The sequence below is a fragment of the Cygnus atratus genome, chromosome 4 (assembly GCF_013377495.2).
Source record: "Cygnus atratus isolate AKBS03 ecotype Queensland, Australia chromosome 4, CAtr_DNAZoo_HiC_assembly, whole genome shotgun sequence".
NCBI classification, from domain to species: domain Eukaryota; kingdom Metazoa; phylum Chordata; class Aves; order Anseriformes; family Anatidae; genus Cygnus; species Cygnus atratus.
The window spans coordinates 26947393-26962768 of record NC_066365.1 but is presented as its reverse complement, the minus strand read 5'-3'; the positions used below and the strand labels follow the sequence as shown (position 1 = coordinate 26962768).

At 36.1% G+C, this 15376-nt stretch overlaps 1 protein-coding gene across 3 annotated transcripts in view; it reads right to left on the bottom strand.

Moving 5' to 3' along the window:
* The window catches only part of DDX60 (DExD/H-box helicase 60), a 43258-nt gene that overhangs the window by 14761 nt on the left and 13121 nt on the right, over positions 1 to 15376 (bottom strand). For 2 of the 3 annotated variants that reach the window (XM_035552625.2, XM_050710494.1), the window contains 14 exons: positions 14401 to 14653; positions 13379 to 13542; positions 10586 to 10741; positions 9406 to 9555; positions 8271 to 8390; positions 7647 to 7742; positions 6849 to 6964; positions 6173 to 6318; positions 5894 to 6003; positions 5689 to 5793; positions 5476 to 5604; positions 4530 to 4657; positions 1758 to 1916; positions 571 to 715 (listed from right to left, as the gene is read on the bottom strand). In XM_035552625.2, the coding sequence (XP_035408518.1) occupies positions 571 to 715; positions 1758 to 1916; positions 4530 to 4657; positions 5476 to 5604; positions 5689 to 5793; positions 5894 to 6003; positions 6173 to 6318; positions 6849 to 6964; positions 7647 to 7742; positions 8271 to 8390; positions 9406 to 9555; positions 10586 to 10741; positions 13379 to 13542; positions 14401 to 14653 (1977 nt within the window). The remainder of the gene's footprint in view (positions 1 to 570; positions 716 to 1757; positions 1917 to 4529; positions 4658 to 5475; positions 5605 to 5688; positions 5794 to 5893; positions 6004 to 6172; positions 6319 to 6848; positions 6965 to 7646; positions 7743 to 8270; positions 8391 to 9405; positions 9556 to 10585; positions 10742 to 13378; positions 13543 to 14400; positions 14654 to 15376) is intronic. The other variant, XM_035552632.2, reaches the window with a different exon arrangement.

Below are 15376 nucleotides of genomic sequence, written 5' to 3'. Positions count from 1 at the left end.
TTCCTTAATTATTTTGTATACAAATATCTGCATTAATATTGGTGATAGACACCTGCAGACTTTCAGTGCTTTTCTGAGCTTTTCCTTCCTTAGGGGGCATAAACATGCTTAAGAACATGGAAAATTTTTCTTTGTGGAGACTAGAACTTTTAGGGCCTAAAATAATTTGTTATTTTCATATGATATGAAGGGTTCAGAAAGGTCTATATAGATCTTTCACACAGAGAGGTGACATATAGCCTATGCTAATGATTCAGAAAATATGAGTCTGAAACCTGAATCAACAAGTAACAGAACTGCACTGCTACTATTTCATGGAAATGAATTAGTTGTCATGTACATCCCACAAGAACAAGTCGATATCTTTTTATTTGGCAGAATGAAAGTTCTCTGTACATCTTAAAAACAAGGTTATTGAAGATTGAGACCTGGAATCGAATTCAGAATGCTTCATGAAGTCAGTGAATACAAATGCATCACATATTGATGTCTTATGAAATTTTGCACAAATTCAAGCATTTTAGACATACAAAACCAAAAACATGTTGTAAGTATCAGCGAGTTACTTACATCTTCATCTACTGCTTTAGGATCAGCATATGTACACGCAGAAGGTATCACACTAAGCTTTTTAAGTCTTTTCTCTAACTCTTTTTTCATAGTCAAAAGCTGTATTATGCTTTCCACTTTACTGGGTTTCAGCTTTTTGGTATCACTGTATAAAATATACAATAAAAAATATTAGTTCTGTAATTAACATATATTTCTCTATTTTAATATATTCTGTGTGTTCTAAAAGTTACAGATGCATTCCCTTTTAAACTGTAGGCTCAAACGTGTAGATAGATCTGTTGAAGTAGATTTACTCATAATGCTAACAGCTTCATTTTATCTTGGCTTGCATGCAAAATAACGAATAACTCTGGATGAAGTACAGATGAGTAATTGTGGTGACAAGGAAAATTGAAGGAAGATGAGGACAGCAATCGTTAATACCACTGTTTAGCAAATTAGTAAGCTAACAGTATTACACAGTAGAAAAAATCAACACAAAAGAGAAATGTGATCCATTTACTGCCAATAATGACATTGACTTTAAGGATTTAGGGAAGGATTTGAAGAGAAGAGAGGGAAAATATTTAGAAGCATATTTTCATGCTATTTCAATGTACATGTCTAAATTCTTACTGGATTTTCAAGTTCTCACTTAGTACCATTAAAGTCAGCCAAGTTCATTCCTTCACAATATTATGCTTGAGGAATGCACTGCAATTTGTCACAATTAGGAGGGCAAAAAAATGGTGCTTTGTGTTCCTGACAAACCTAGTAACTATATCCATAATTAATTCCTAAATGCCTTTAAAAATCTATACCCTATGATCACAAAAATCGAGAAAGTTCAAGGCTAAGGGGGAAACAAATAGCTCGATATCACCTCATTACTGGATTATTCCAAATTGACCAATCTCGCATACTCAAATTTCTCTCTGATCCTCATTCTGTAGTGCTAGCACTTTACACAGTGTCAGCCACACTGGTATCTCTCTGCTGCCTAACTACACACTAGGTATTGCTGATTGATACCCACCATGCAGCTGCTCCTACTCTGTGGGTTGCTGGAGCACGCAGAAGAACCGCGACTACTGTATTACAACTGGATGCTGCTGTAAGGTACATTCCCCAGAAATAACTTACCACAAGACTTTGCTCTGTCATAGTATACAAGCTTTTTCACAATACATAGTTACAATACTTACTTTGGCTTGCATTTCATTAGCGATTTATTCACTTTTCTTAGTTTGTCCTTTATGTCCTCTATTTCCCTCTTGGCTTTAGGGTCTTGTTCATTTTTTCGTTTTTCCAACAAATGGATGAATATATTATTGGCTGCACGCTCCACTGAATCTAAGCCAAATCTTGAAGTAAATAAGATGTGATATACATCAGTTAGGTGAACGCTAATATAAATTTTTATTTGTACGTGTATGTAATGCTGCTACAATAATACTCAGCCTTATTACTTGACTACAGTAAATTCTAATAATTAGAAGTGCATCATTGCTATTTGATCCCCAAGCCATAGGCTGTGTTCACTTTCAAACTACAATTATTTCAAAACTGAGTGGTAACATGTAAAATGGTTCTGCCAGTTAATTATCTACAGTAAACAGTCCTATCTTTCCCTAAGTTGGCACATGGACATACATATAAAATAGACTGTACCTTAAATCATTTAATCCTTCTCAACTAGCCAGTTGAAAAGGAATGACTGTTTTTCTTGGTATTCTACACAGCTGTTCTTTCGCATAGCTTTTTCAATACTGGACTGTTAGCTTAGCTGGGACTCTTCCAGCTTCTCAGTCAGAAAACATTTCTTAAATTCTTATTGTAGTGGGAAGAGACTGTTAGCTATCACCATACAAGGGTTGGCAACACCTGGCATGAAGTTGCATCCTAGTCCATTAGAATGCTCACAAGTCATTCAGATCTGGCAGTCATCAAGAACAGGAGCAAAAATGGAAGGACTTTATCCTCGTGAAGGCCAAACACAGGTCTTAAGACTCAGAGGTAACTTCTTAACTTAAGCTTTTCACTTCTTTACAGGTAACAGAGCTCAATTGCAATTATTTTCCATTTACTCCTGATTCCTCTGAAGCCCACACTGGGTGATTTAAAGTTCTCTCTGTCACAGAGTTTATTCAGCCATTTAAGTACAAATATGGTGCCAGCATACTTCTTTCCCTGGTGGCTTTAAGAAAAGAAAAGGTACTGCTTTCCCTACCACCAATAGTTGCAATAGCAACTTGGTTTCTACAGCTCTGATACCTACTCTCTCAGAAGTCTTTACTAATTCCATGTTGACAAAATACCACAACGGGTGACAGCTTTCCAACCTCACACATCAATAAAGGCTTAGGGGAAAAAAAGCTTGCCAGCACCAATCTGTTACTCCATGTCAGTATCTACTTCTTGTGAGGGCTCCTCATCCCCTTCATCTCCATCACAAATTCTCAGGACTTGGACATGTAACTAGAAATTTATTTTTTTTGAAATTCTTTCTGATGCTTGTTCCTTGTCTGACTACAACATTGGGGAGGTCTATGAAGTGCAGTTACACTACACCTATGCCTTAAAACATCAGATAACAGATTTCTCAAGCTCACACCCCAACTTCACATCTAGGTTATGCATCCATGTTCACCGGTCTATAACGTGTTCTTGTCCCACCATGATCATTTATCAGTTGTCTATTAAAAATAGAATACATACTCTACACACAGCCCCTTGTAAGAGCCATTGGTCACCAAAAATTTATAATGACTCATCATTCCAGGGTAGATGAGAGTAAGTTATTCATCTGTCTCTCCTGAGGAGAAGCACCTTGGAACGTCCTATTAAGTGCCTCAAAAGGACAATGCAGTTAATACAGCAGCTCTAAAATCACTCATGTGAATGAATTAAAAATATCTAAGACTGCTTTTGAAATCTGTTGGCTTCACCTGGAAATCAGCCATAGCATTAATTTAGAACCAGACTGCTGGAAATCAGTCATAGCATTAATTTGCAACTAGACTGCCACTCAAAATATAAAAAGAAATAACTTATTAGCAATTAGAGTCATTTGAGATGCACCATTGACCTGTATACACACTTTTTTGCTTCTTTCTTTCTAGAGTTCTTTCAGAAATAGAAATGCTTTTTTTTTTTTTTAAAAACAGCAAAAACACATAAGAACTGAACAGCCAGAGAGCATTCTCCCCCTAACAATTCAAAGCAAGGAAAGGCAATGCTTCATACAGAGATGAGTAAACTTCTTATATTTATGTAACACATTTATGTGATTGTTCCTACATGTTACTACAATGAGAATATGCACTGGACAACTGTTTAATGGTAAGTACTTTCTTTTCATTATTAGGACAAGCATTGAGGTAACATGCCTACTTTACTAATATTAGCAATATCACTGACAATAATGGTATTATCAGTAGGTTATGCATGTTTTCCATGTTTTGTGAAAATACATCTCAGATATATGCAAAAGTTTCACTCATGCATTTTGCTGTATATAAGATGATGTTGTGAGAGGCTCTGTACTAAAACCATGTTAAATGACATATTCATAAGACCTCATTCTGCCCTTTTCCCTAGCAAATCTGCCCCAACATACACTGTTTGCACCTCTAATTAAACAGCACAATTTTTACTTATTACACTGGGGCAAAGCAACAGAGAATCCAACTCTCATTTTAATGTGATTCAGATTATAATTTTCCTCAGGTATCATGCATGGATTCTAACCTTTCCACGCAATAATCAATCACTCCCAGTTTTACTTCAGCTAAAACTTTAGTCCCATAAAGGTACACAGATTGATAGAGCTTGTAAGCCTTTACTTCACAAACTTTAGAACAAATATAAGAAAAGGACATAAATGGAATTTGCCAAGCCATATCAATATTTATCTCTAATACCATTTTTCTGAATCTAGTCAATACACACATAACACATGGAATATAAATACTTACATAAAAATTATGGCAGGCAATTTATCCATCTCATGCAATTTTTCAACAAAGCATGCAAATTGCATCCATTTTTCCTGATCTGAGCAATCCACAGGTTGGGGCTTAAAGTGATCCAGAAGCTCATATACCTGACCAAAATATTATTGAGGAGATTTTAATGGCACAAACTTCTGGCTGAAGGCAAAGTTTCCTGTGACAGCTTCTATCAGCTCATTTTTTTAAATCATGCAGAACTACAGTGGCCTCATATAGTTTACAGACTTAAAAGGTCTGCAGAACACAATGACTTCAGTAAGAACTCAAAATGCAAATCACTGTAGCATTCACGTCTACCATCACAGTGGAAATAATAAAGCACTACTAACATACCAATTATGATATATTTTCACATTCAAGCGTCACATTTCAAGAAGCTTGTTTTTTTTTTTCCCCAAAATATTCTTTATTGTCTCCTTGTTTTTTATTCACCACCTCCTCATACACCTATTTATGATATAGGAATATATGGCCTCTAATTAAGGACTTGATCTTCCAATTTAAAGTCCATTACTTAAATTTCTGTCTTTTACATAGAAACATACCTTCTGTCCTTGGTTACAGGGAAGGTTTCAAATGATCAGTAAAAGAAAAAGAAGTAGGCTAAAGACGCAGAATTGTGGTACAATATTGTCACTAATTGTAGGAGGTACACTAAAAGAATCAGAAATCGGAATCTCGCAGCAGTACCAGAAGTCTGATTCCCAGAGAAGCTTGTGAAAACAACCTTGAAAATTCTTACTGAAATGCCACAAATATTAGCACTTATCTTTCAGCACAGCAGCAGCTAATACTTATAAGTAATAATTAGGGAGGAGAAGCTCCCATAATTGTCTAGTTATATTACTGTATAATCATTACATTACAGCTGTACAGAGTCTTAAAAACACACCCCTCTAACAACTGTTACCTTCTGTCTTTGGCCAAGTTCAATCCATTTGCTTAGCTCTTTCTTCAGTTCCTGCTCATATTTCCTCACATCCATCTTTTTTATTACTACTTTATTCTTGAAAGAGACAAACTCCTCAGGATCTAGCTCCTTGAAAGCAACAATATAAAACACTGCATTACTTTATTATCTATTTACTTTTTATATATTCTGTCCACAGATCTGTATACCCACCTGTGCCCTTGGCCACTCCTTCCAGACTTCTACCATTGTGTCATACAGCTGAACGCTCTCTCTTGGAGACAGAGAAAGATCTGCAGGAATACCATAGTTCTCAATCTGCAAAGAGTTTAAACAAAAGAAAATAATCATTTTGATGGAATCCATATTATTTAATTTAACTGTTGATAAACTATTTTTGCACCAGTGCTATGCTTACATGATTGACTGTTAATGCAGCACATGGGTGATAATGTTCAATGAGAAAATCACCACCCGTTGAAGAACACACATACTTTTCCAAATCGTTGTATCTTTCTCCATACAGGACTGCAAATAGACAAAAACGTCATGATACATTGTTGGTTTTAAAAAGCAAGTAGTTTGATTTGATTTTATTTAAAAACCATACATATGCTTAAGTCCACGCAGTGTGATCAAAGTGTTTGCGGGAAGGACACTACAATTTATTATTATTATAAAACATTCTGATACACACCTAGTCTAACACGGTATGATTTTTTTTGTTCTTTTACTTTAGATTTCACTTTAAGTTTTCTTGTAGAATTCTTTTCAGAGTTGGTAGGGCTTTCTTCTATCCTGTTCTCAGCACGTTGCCAATACCTTTTCACACTTTGTAACCACCTACGGTTCAAGAATAAAATAAAGCCAAGCTGTAAAAAATATTTTTTTTTGAAAACTGATACAACTATAATAGATGAAGTACTACATTCTGCTCTGTTTCTCCTATAGAATTTCCAGTCCCCCCTCTCACCATTTTCAGTGCAATTTTCTCCAGTTTATCCCAGGGTGCAGTTCATAAATGTGAAATCACACCATCATTATACATACAGAGACAGGTGTCTTCCTTGACTGATGATGGGTAAGTATGCTTATCAGGTTTTGGCAAATCAAATAGATGCAAAAAACTCCTGAACAACTCTGCCCAGCTCTCTTAGAGGGTCTGAAAGAATAGGAATGAATGCCTGTTCTCATTACAGAGAGTTAAGAGTTACAAAATTGTTTGGTGTCAATTATATGTATATAATACATAAAACAGTATAATTCCAAATCTGTTGCCTCTCAGTCGTAATTGTTCATACCCATCAGTTCGTATCAATAGTTCATATCCAATTTAAATATGCTCTTTTGAATGAGAAAAATTCCAAGCGTACTCAGTTAGGTGTTCTGGGTTACTGATAGTAGCAGACAGAGCTAAAAACGGACACCGAATTGTTACCAGAAGATGCTCCCAAACCTCTGCTCCAATTTCGCTACCAAGACAATGGACCTATATTTTTGGGAAAAAGGATAAAAAAAAATGTAAGAAACCTACCTTATCAAAGTACACACAAAACAGGAGCTGTTTTGTGTTTTGCTAAAATCAAAAAGGTTGGCAAGATCAGTACTGAATAATTCTTATGTTGCAAATTCACTGGATAGTGAATTAGACTATACTAACTTCAATACTACATTCACTGTTTGTACCCTAGATATTCACTGACATCCATTAGCAATTAAGTTGATATACAAGAAAGAATCCAGTACAAATTTTAAATTTAGCAATATTAAACACTGGTTTTGCCCTCAAAAGACCGACAAACATCTCATGAAGGGATATGTCTATGATTGAAACCTGGAATACCTCCAGGCTTCATTTTCACCACTAAGACTACAGTGGTGAACTTTAGTTTTTCAGTTGACTGGCTTGAGAGAAATAAAGGAAATTCCTGGTAGCTCTGACTGAACAGTATGTCCTCTTCAGGACTATCAGAGTTTTAAGTTCTTGCACTGGAACATATTAAGACTATTACCTAACATGAAAAAGCAAGCAAGTCTGAAGTAATAGTTCTCAAAGTTGATTTTTACCAGCAATAATGCATGTAGTGAAAAATTTAATTATTGATAGTTTTCCTCTGCCTTTTTTTTTCCCCATAAACTTATTAAATTGATTATTACTGAAAGATGCCTACCTCATCGAATATAACATATTGTATCCGTTTGACCCATTTCTGGCAACGAGGAGACAGCATCAAGATTTCTAAACATTGAGGCACAGTCACTAGTATCTAAGAAAAAAAGGTTTGTAAAGCATTATTTTCAAATAAATTGGCTGATCAAATGTAACAGAACAGATTCTATACTGAAAAAAGCATTTAAAATATGTATTTGATTTCAAGATGAGCAAAAATTAATTTCTCACTTCTACCTTCAAGAAGGGCAAGAAGAAGGACACAGCGAACTGACAGGCTGGTAAACTTCGCTTTGATCCCTGGGACAGTGATGGAGCAACTAATCCTGGAAACCATTTCCAGGTACATGAAGGAGAAGGAAGTCATCAGGAGTTGTTAGCATGGATTGACCAAGAGGAAGTCGTGTTTGACCAACCTGATAAACTTCTATGATGAAAGGACCAGCTGGTAAATGAGGAGGGAGCAGTGGATATTATCTGCCTAGCATACAATAAAGCTTTTGACACTGTCTCCCTTAAGATGCTCATAGACAAGCTGTTGAAGTGTGGGCCAGATGAGCAGATTGGCTGAATAACCAGTCCCAGAGAAATCAGTAGTACCAAGTCAAAACACTCAAAAATATACCTGAGAATTCATGACATCATTACGATAATCTCGTGTGAAGACTCCGCACAACACCAGTCCATCTGGAAGTTTCTTGGTGAACCGACTGTATATAGTTCCCACCACTTGGTTTACAAGGGCCTTAAGTAAAGCAGATCATTAACAAAACTACACAGTGGATGTCTAAAGGCATACAATGTTCTGAGGCATACAAATGTATTCAATTTTGGCACTGATATTAATGTACTAGACTGCAATATACTATTGCAGCACTTCTATTAAATCTAGACCATCAGTGTTAACTTTGAATAGAAATGGTACCTGATGTTCAATTATACTCAAATGTTTTCAAAGAAATCTAGTGTTCTGTGAAGTGGGTTATATAGTATTAACTCTGTATTGTAACTATTTTATAGCACTCTGCTGTATCTACAAACACTTCAATGGCATCAGAGTCCTGAGGCCTGCAGGTATAAAATACATTTGTGCACCCAGACTCTGATATTCAAATGAAAGTATGAATTTGATGTCCATTTTGTTTTGCCATATCAAATATATATATATATATATATATATATATATATATATATATATTTTACTTATAGAAAAGGATCCAAAGAAATTACTCAATAATAGCACGTGTAATTCCATATTCCATATTCAAACTTTGCATTGCTTAAAATAAGTTTTGGAAGAAATCAAAACATTGGTTCAGCTCTTGAGTCAATTTCTAACTAAAAAAAAAAGGATAAAACACTCATTAAAAAATATCCCAAAGACGCTTGGAGTTTCACAAGTTCTCTTGAAGCATCTAATGGTGAACTCAATTGGAAAAATTGGTTTTTGTTCTGTTTTAATATTACTTTCACCAAGTCTGTAGGCTTTTGGCACTGTCACCATTTACCTAACACTACTTCTAGCACTTTTATATGTATTAATGTTTCTGACCTTAAAATAGCTATATAAACAGTCAAAAAACTGTACATGAACTTAAATATTTTGCAGATCTTTTGTAAGCATGCTTAATTACATGTTTCTAATAAAAAAGACGTACATCAACTAAATCTGTACAATAAGTTACGCCAAATGTTTTCAGAATCATACTGAAAAATATCATAGTCAGACATACAAAATATGTAGTAGGATGTAGCCTCACCTTTGTAGGAGCAACATACACAACTACTCCATCATCGCTCGTTTTCAGAATTTTCTCCATGCAATAATATGATGCATATGTTTTTCCCGATGAAGTGGGAGCAACTATCACTGCAGACTCATTGTTATCAACAGCATCAAGAAGTTCTCGCTAAGAGAAGAGCAAAATGTCTTGTTAAGAAGTTCTCATTGAGTGAACTAGCTCTTCCTGTGAAAATGTCTCTATTTTTGCCCTTAATTTTTGCTGATTTTAGACTAGGGGAAGTCACAGTTAACCTAGAAGTTTTATGACTGTATTCTTTTCTCAAACTGTTAGTGAAAAAAAAAGGAACTACAACTTCCCACTTGTTTGTTTCAATTATTTGGCCTGAGATTTTGATACCAGAATACTTACAGTCCGAAACTGGACATTTTCAAAATAAAAAACAGTTAACTCAGCAGTGTACAATTTAGATACAAAAACTTCACTGTTTTATACAACGCAGTAATTTTTCTTGCATTATTATAGTTATAGCACTACTGCCAAATTTCTCTTCTGCTCTTAGCATACACTAATAAATTTGTTTTCTTCCTATTACTGTCTTCCTCCATGCTTCCTCTCACTTTAAATAGGTCTGTAGAAGGAAGGGGAGGAATGGTACAAGAAGGGAGAAATAAGTAGCATTAACACTATCTTTCTATATTAGCGTATATGCTGAGTTCAAAGGTGCTTCTCAAGCAAGTATCTGTTTTCCAGATGTGGTCACACAAAATGGAAAATTCAGCTGGTCTCCCCACTCCAATAACAGACAGACCCGAGTTAGACCTACTGTGCTTTAAACAGAAAAGTTATTATCAATTCATAGTATGGTTCACTCTTTAGGCAGCAATAAGTAGAAGATGATTAGAGATTAGGTAATCAGAGATTACCTAAACGGGGGGTTATCACCATCAAATATTATGATGAACAGTGAAATCCCATGGATTTGGCATTTCTTATGTTGAATTCCTTGGGCCAAGCTCTCAGTAGAAAAGCTCTCAGGTTAGAAGGAACATGGAATACCATCCAAAATGATCTTCTGAATTTGTTCACCTTAGTGAAACACTATTTTTAGCAAGAAGTAGAATCACATGTATTTTAAAATGAAGAAAAAAAAGTCATTTCCAATAACTTTACATACAAATGGTTTGTGTCTCATTACCTGCCACGTGTCTGGTATGAAATTTTCCACTCGGGGATCTGGATCATTTCTCTCTTCTCTGAGCAAATAATAGTCCATGTATTGTAGCTGGAAGCGAACTGGTCCCACCTCAATAGCATATCTACTTGTATTCTCACCATCACTTTTTTCTCTAACCTATAAGGTCATAATAAATTTCAAGTTGGTTTGCAAACTAGCAAGAGATTCAGAAAATGGCACATCTTTTGCTCTGGAACTCTGAAAGCTTTAAAAAATATACGAAAGTGCAGGCGATTTTAAAATACTTTTTCTCTTATATAGCTTTGTATAAGCTTGTATCTGTTCAAAGGAGACTACTATGTTCTGTAAACAATGTCTTCAGTAACCCTCATTTTTGATGGTTTTGTTGTCAGAAGAGCTTATGAAACTGGCTAGAAGGCAGAGTTTGGCTTCTCTGAGCTATCACCTGCTAGATCCTTCTCATCCTATATTTCTCTTTTCTTGGGCCTGCCCTGACACTTTATGCAATGAATCAAAGTTGTGAAAAGAAACTCAATATGAAGATTGTGATCCCAATTTTTGTAAAGCATTATATTTTTAAGCAGCACCTGTATACCGTAAGACATAACAAATTTCAATGTTCGTGTACATGTTTGGTTACACCATCTGATCTTGAAAGTTGTTTAGCAAAGCCTTCCATGTTACAACATATACCAGAATATCAGAAAATCACATTATAATTTAGGTTGGCAGGGATATCTGAATATCAGTTAATCCAACTCCCTGCTAAAAGTAGGTGCAAACAGATCAGGTCACTCAGGGCTGCGTTCAGCCTGGGCTTGTGGGGGATCTCATCAACATGTACAAATACCTCAAGGAAGCATGCGAAGAGGACGGAGCCAGGCTCTTTTTAGTGGTGCCCATTGCCTCTTGTCCTGACACTGGACACAAACTGGAACACAAGAGGTCCTGTCTAAACAACAGGAAGAAGACACTTCTGTACTGTGCAGGTGTAGTGGGTCTGGCTGGGATGGAGTTAGCTTTCCTGCAGCAGCACATACAGTGCTAGAAGTACTAGAACTGTAGCTAGAACAGCCCTGATATCGCACCAAGGTTTTGGCTACTGCTGAGCAGGGCTGGCACTGCACCAAGACTGCCTCCAAAACTCCCAAAGCCAGCACGCTGGGCAAGAGGTGGGGAGGGGATATCTCCCAGGACAGCTGACCCAAACTGACCAAAGGGATGTCCCATACTGTGTGGTGTCCCGTGCAGCAACAAAAGCTGGGAAAGGAGAGGAGGGGCTCATTATGAAGATGTCCATCCTCCCAAACAGCTGCCACACTTATCTAGGTCCTACTTCCCAGGACATGGCCGAACATCCCTTGCTGATGGGATATTTTTTTTTCCTCTCTGTTTCTGTGCAGTCTTTGCTTGTTTTTCCCCTTTTTCCTTTAATTAAATTATTCTTATCTCAACCTGTGAGCTTTTTTTCCCCCTATCACATTTTCTCCCCCTCCCTTCTTCCTTTGAGGAGGGGGACAGAGAGCAGTGTAGTGAAGTTTAGTTGGCCATTGGTGTAAAACTACCACAGCAGGCAACTGAGCACTGGAACAGGTTGCCCAGATAATTGTGGGCATACCCTCCTTGAAGACATCCAAAGCTGTCTGGACATAGTCCTGGGCAATCTCCTCTAGGTTCTTGAGCAGGGAGCTGGACCAGACGACCTCCAGAGGTCCTTTCCAACCTCAGCTATTCAGTGATTTTGATTTATTCAGGGCACCAAACACCCTTAACAGTAACTATGTAGCCAAAAGCAAACTATCATCATGCATCAGTCAAATTCACACAGAAAAGGAGACAAATACTTTCCACTCCCAAAGGGAAGAGTCTTACAAGTCTCTTCCTCCCTCATCTCTTAGTCCCAATCCTCAAAGAAGGACAATAAAAGATTTCCAGAATTGAGCTTCCAAAAAATTCCTAACACTATTGCACATGAAAAATGAGATACTGAATACTGAAGTCATACTGGTTTTATGGTTCATTGTAATCCTCCTTCATTTTGCTACTGACTTCATATTCTGCAGGCTGTGAGTTATATCCCCCTTCTTCCACCTGAAAACCACTTTAGCATCCCCTCTCCCCAGTAACATCACATCTACAGAACTGCTTTTAAATCAGCCAGGGGGAAGGTTGCAAATGAGCAGAAAAGCACAAGTCCAGTCTTTAGAAAAATTACTTCAGAGCCAAATTCAGAGTAGCTATCTGGCGGTCTCAGCTGTGCTAGAGAAGACAAGCAATTCAGTGTCAGTTTCCCTCAGAGGCGATCATCATAGCTCAGTAACAGGGTAGAGTAATACCATAAAAACAAACAGAATATAGTTTTCATCTATCTCGTCAGTCTCAAAGATTTCCTCTATAAAGTAGCATGTTTAGGTGTGTTAATGAACATTTTAATGCTTATTTTTGACATGCAGAGTTCAGCTGATGTGATGAGTGGAACAACAGGTACCTCTTGGAGATATAGACATCTCTTAACATGTTTCACAGGTTGTCCTTCACAGCCATATATAGTTCCACTTAATAAAGGGGAAGTGGCCTATTGTGTCAACTCTCTTTCACATCAAGCAAAGAAATATATCCATGGAACTAAGGAAGATTACTCATTAATTTCTGAAGCATGAATAGACAGTTAAACTTAAGGCACAATATAATTACAATAAGCTCAATATAGATTTTCTACACACTGTTACATGCTTATGTTTATATCAATTAGAGATCCAGTTACAATAGAATCATCACAGTCTATAAAGTTACCTGGCCAGACAGCGAACATGCCAAATTCTCAAATCCAAGAAGTCGTAGACATTGGATCAGCTTTTGTAGATGGGATTTCTCCAAGAGATCTTGATATTTTTCAAGGAGGATATGAATTCTCCTCATGAGTTGAACAGCTTTGCTTAAATCTTTAGATTTGGTAGCTTTCAAAAAAAAAGAAAAAGCCAACTCAATAGTTACTTGAGAGCCAATTCTATCATTGGAAGTGTTTTTATATTAGGTATTTTTAGAACAGACCTTATCCATCCAACCACATTTATGGCAATTAAAAAGTACATTTTAACCAAAGACAACCAGAATACAACCCACACTTCTGTGAGCTCTACAAGGAGTAACAATGAAGACCAGGCGCCAAAACAATTCTACCTGCCTCTGCAAGCTCAACAATAACAGAAAGTCATACTTCTCACATCTGTACAATAACTGAGCTGCCCCATTTCATTTTCCTGACTCACGTATTTGTTACTCAATCTTATTAGCTACATACTTCACACTAACATGTACAGGTCTCCCCAGCATGTTTCCAACAGAGTTGTTTGGATCCTTCTGACCAAAAGCATAGATTGAATAAGTTAATTCTGGTGAAACTGGAGACCACTAACCATGGTGGTATAAATTTCTGTGCAAGTCAGCATTATTCAGACTGTGAGCCAACTCAGCTAATTAAACAATTCACCTCTGTATAGATATATTTTAGTGTTCATGATGCATAATCATTAAAGATGTATACAATAAAACAAATTACCTATGCATACAATGTTTACAAGATGAAACAGGAAAATATTTATCAGCTAATTTTAGCAGATTCTTTATGTCTCACTCAAAGAATCCTGAAATTGCAAATGAGGACCAGTCTGTTAACACTTAAAAGCACCATTAGTACTCCCAAAACAGAAGTGTTTTAACATGCCTTTATTCCTGTAGAGAACGTCTAAAGTCACTCACTTTCTTGGTTAAAAGGAGTGCAAGTCAAATAAAGAACACGCATTTGGCTATCATACCTTGTTCTTTGCAGTGTTCCTTCCATGCTTCTAAACAGGCAGACAGTCCTGACAATTCTACACTGAACTTCACAGATTTACTTTTAAGAATCTTGAGAAACTTTTCCAATTTGTTTATTCCAACAGTCAGATTTGCTTTTATTTCCTTTTCAGTTGACATCTGCAAGGTTTTCCATTGCTCCTGTTCTTTCATTTCTTCTTTAATTTTTAGTCGCTTGTTGTTTTCCTCTGCAATTATTTCTGCTTTACTTTTCTACATAAAATGAAGATATTCAGAACTAACCATCATTATATGCTCAAGTATCATCTGAAAAAAAACTAATCCATAAACTCAAGATACATTATAGTTTTCAATTCATCTGTGTGGTACATTGTGTTTCAAGGATTTTTTAAAATAGCACTTCACTCTGAAGGAGACGAAATCTATGAATCCCAGTATTTGCTTCTCAAAAGCTTATCTAATCTGTATTTTAAAAGTCAAAAGCTTCTTCACAAGTGGTATAAAAATGCACAGATGTGGAAAAAATTAAACAGCAGTTAAAGTTAAGTTTAAAGCTATTATTTCATCCATAGGTAACAATAATCCAAATACCTTTGAGGTGTTATTGCATAAATTAAATAAAATTAAGGGTTCAATCTTACTTGAAGTTAAGAAGATTCCATATACGGACTTTCACAGGCAATTCAACAGGCCATAATCTATAACCCATACCAGTATAAAGATAGTATAGTTTATTATGAAATATTACTCAAATTATTATTGCTCAGTACTGTTCATTAGTACACAAGAATATGTTACATATCATGTGATGTCTGAAAATGTTCATATAGAATTAAGAGCAATATTTACAAGATCTTTCATGGAGAGTATTTCCAAACAATGCAGGGAAGTAAATAACCAAATAGTGGATTTTACATTATTTGTCAGTAGTTTCTTAAAGTAAAATTAAATTGACCTACAGTTTCCTTCACTCCA